This window comes from Malurus melanocephalus, unplaced genomic scaffold (assembly GCF_030028575.1).
Source record: "Malurus melanocephalus ecotype Western Australia unplaced genomic scaffold, MMel_1.1 scaffold_5166, whole genome shotgun sequence".
Taxonomy (NCBI): Eukaryota; Metazoa; Chordata; class Aves; order Passeriformes; family Maluridae; genus Malurus; species Malurus melanocephalus.
The window spans coordinates 1-2,171 of record NW_026628397.1 but is presented as its reverse complement, the minus strand read 5'-3'; the positions used below and the strand labels follow the sequence as shown (position 1 = coordinate 2,171).

Sequence of the window (2,171 nt, the reverse complement as noted above, 5' to 3'; positions counted from 1 at the left end):
ATGTGATTTTTGTGCATAAAATTGCATTTTTTTATGGCAAAACTGCTATTTTTCGCCCTGGGGGGTTTTCACCCATGGAAAATTTAATTTTTTTCCTCGTTTTTTGCGTTTTTGGCAGCAAATGGAGCGTTTCAARGTGGTGGAGAGGGAAACCAAAACCAAAGCCTACAGCAAAGAGGGGCTGGGATTGGCCCAGAARGTCGACCCCGCCCAGAAAGAGAAGGAGGAGGTGGGGCAGTGGCTCACGGTGAGAAATTCCACATTTTATCCCAAAAAATTCCAAAAAATTCCACATTTTACCCCAAAAAATTCCACCAAAAAATAAAAAATTTAGTTAAAAATGAGATTTTTTGATTTATATCCACAAAAAAAAAAATTATTAAGTGTAGCTCCATTCTGGAAAAAAAAAATTTAAAATTTTTAAAATTAATTTAATTTAGTTCTTTAAAAATATTGATTTTGTTCTCAAAAAAATGGATTTTGTTATTTAAAAAAAAGGATTTTATTCTTTTAAAAAATAGGATTTTATTCTTAAATAATCGATTTTATTCCTTAAAAAATGGATTTTATTGTTAAAAAATGGATTTTGTTCCTAAAAATGGAGATTTTATTCTTAAAAAAATGAATTTTATTCTTCAAAAAATACGTTTTGCATTTAAAAATCCGTTTTTTTTGGTCCAAAAAATCAATTTTTCGCTTAAAAAAATGTGGTTTTTTTCCAAAAAATCACATTTTTTTCTCTGAAAATTCTTTTTTTTGCTCCCAGAATTATTTTTTTGCCTAAAAAATGCCATTTTTATAATTTTTTCTTGCAGAACACCATTGACACCCTGAACATGCAGGTGGATCAGTTTGAGAGCGAGGTGGAGTCGCTGTCGGTGCAGACGCGGAAGAAAAAGGGAGATAAAGATGTGAGTGAGCCCAAAATTCCCAAAATTATCCCAAAATTACCCCAAAAGTGATCCTGGTGTTCCTGAGTTTTGTTGGACGATCCCAAAATCCACAGAAAATGTCCCAAAATCCTTCAAAATACCCCAAAACTACCCCAAAATTACCCCAAAATACCCCAAAAGTGATCCTGGTGTTCCTGGATTTCGTTGGACAATCTCAAAATCCACAGAAATTGTCCCAAAATGCCCCAAATTCTCCCCAAAATCTCATAAAATTGACTCAGATGTCCCAAAATTCTCCCAAATTTCACCAAAATCCCCAAAATTACCCCAAAAGTGACCCTGACGTTCCTGAATTTCATTGAACAATTCTAAAATCCACACAAATTTCTCCAAAATCCCAAAAATTATCCCCAAAATCCTCAAATTCTCCACAAAAATCCCATAAAATTGATCCTGACGTCCCAAAATTCTCCCAAATTCCACCAAAATCCCTCAAATTTTCCCCAAAATCCCCCCAAACTGATCCTGACATTCCTGAATTTCATTGAACAATCCCAAAATCCACAGAAATTTCATCAAAATCCATCAAAATCCCCAAATTCTCCCCAAAATTCCTCAAAATTACCCCAAAAGTGATCCTGACATTTCTGAATTTCATTGAATGATCCCAAAATTCCCTGAAATTGTCCCAAAATCCCTCAAATTTTCCCCAAAATCCCCCGAAACTGATCCAGACATTCCTGAATTTCACTGAACGATCCCAAAATCCACAAAAATTGTCCCAAATTTCACCAAAATTATCCCAAAATCACCCCAAACCACCCCATTTTCTGTGTTTATTCCCATTTTCCATAATTTTTCCCCATTTCCCATGATTTTTCCCCATTTTCTGTGTTTATTCCTCATTTTCTGTGGGTTTTCGCCATTTTCTTGTGCTTTTCCCCATTTTCTCTGGTTTATCCCCATTTTCCAGTGTTTATTCCCCATTTTCCAGTGTTTTTTCCCCATTTCCTGTGTTTTTTCCCCATTTTTYCTCCCACAMTCAGCTCAGGATGGAGWCYCYGGAGCGGCACCGATTCCGGGGATTCCACGGATCCCATTCTGATTTTCATGGATTTTAATTATTTCAACAGGGATTTTTTTTTGATTCTTTATAATTTTAATGAATTTCTGATTGTTTTTTTCCCATTTTTGGCATTTTTTCCCCCAGAAACAGGACCGGATCGAGGCTCTGAAGCGGCAGGTGGAGCGGCACCGTTTCCACGTGCGGATGCTGGA

The 2,171-nt window shown here is 35.9% G+C and overlaps 1 protein-coding gene across 1 annotated transcript; it reads left to right on the top strand.

Moving 5' to 3' along the window:
* Positions 1-118: 118 nt before the first annotated feature.
* On the top strand, positions 119-2,165 carry LOC130588446 (CCR4-NOT transcription complex subunit 3-like; the record flags this gene model as incomplete). The annotated part of the gene is made up of 3 exons (XM_057389368.1): positions 119-247; positions 816-911; positions 2,104-2,165. Coding segments are annotated over 3 exons (287 nt in total), but the record flags the coding sequence as incomplete, so codon positions are not given.
* Positions 2,166-2,171: the final 6 nt, after the last annotated feature.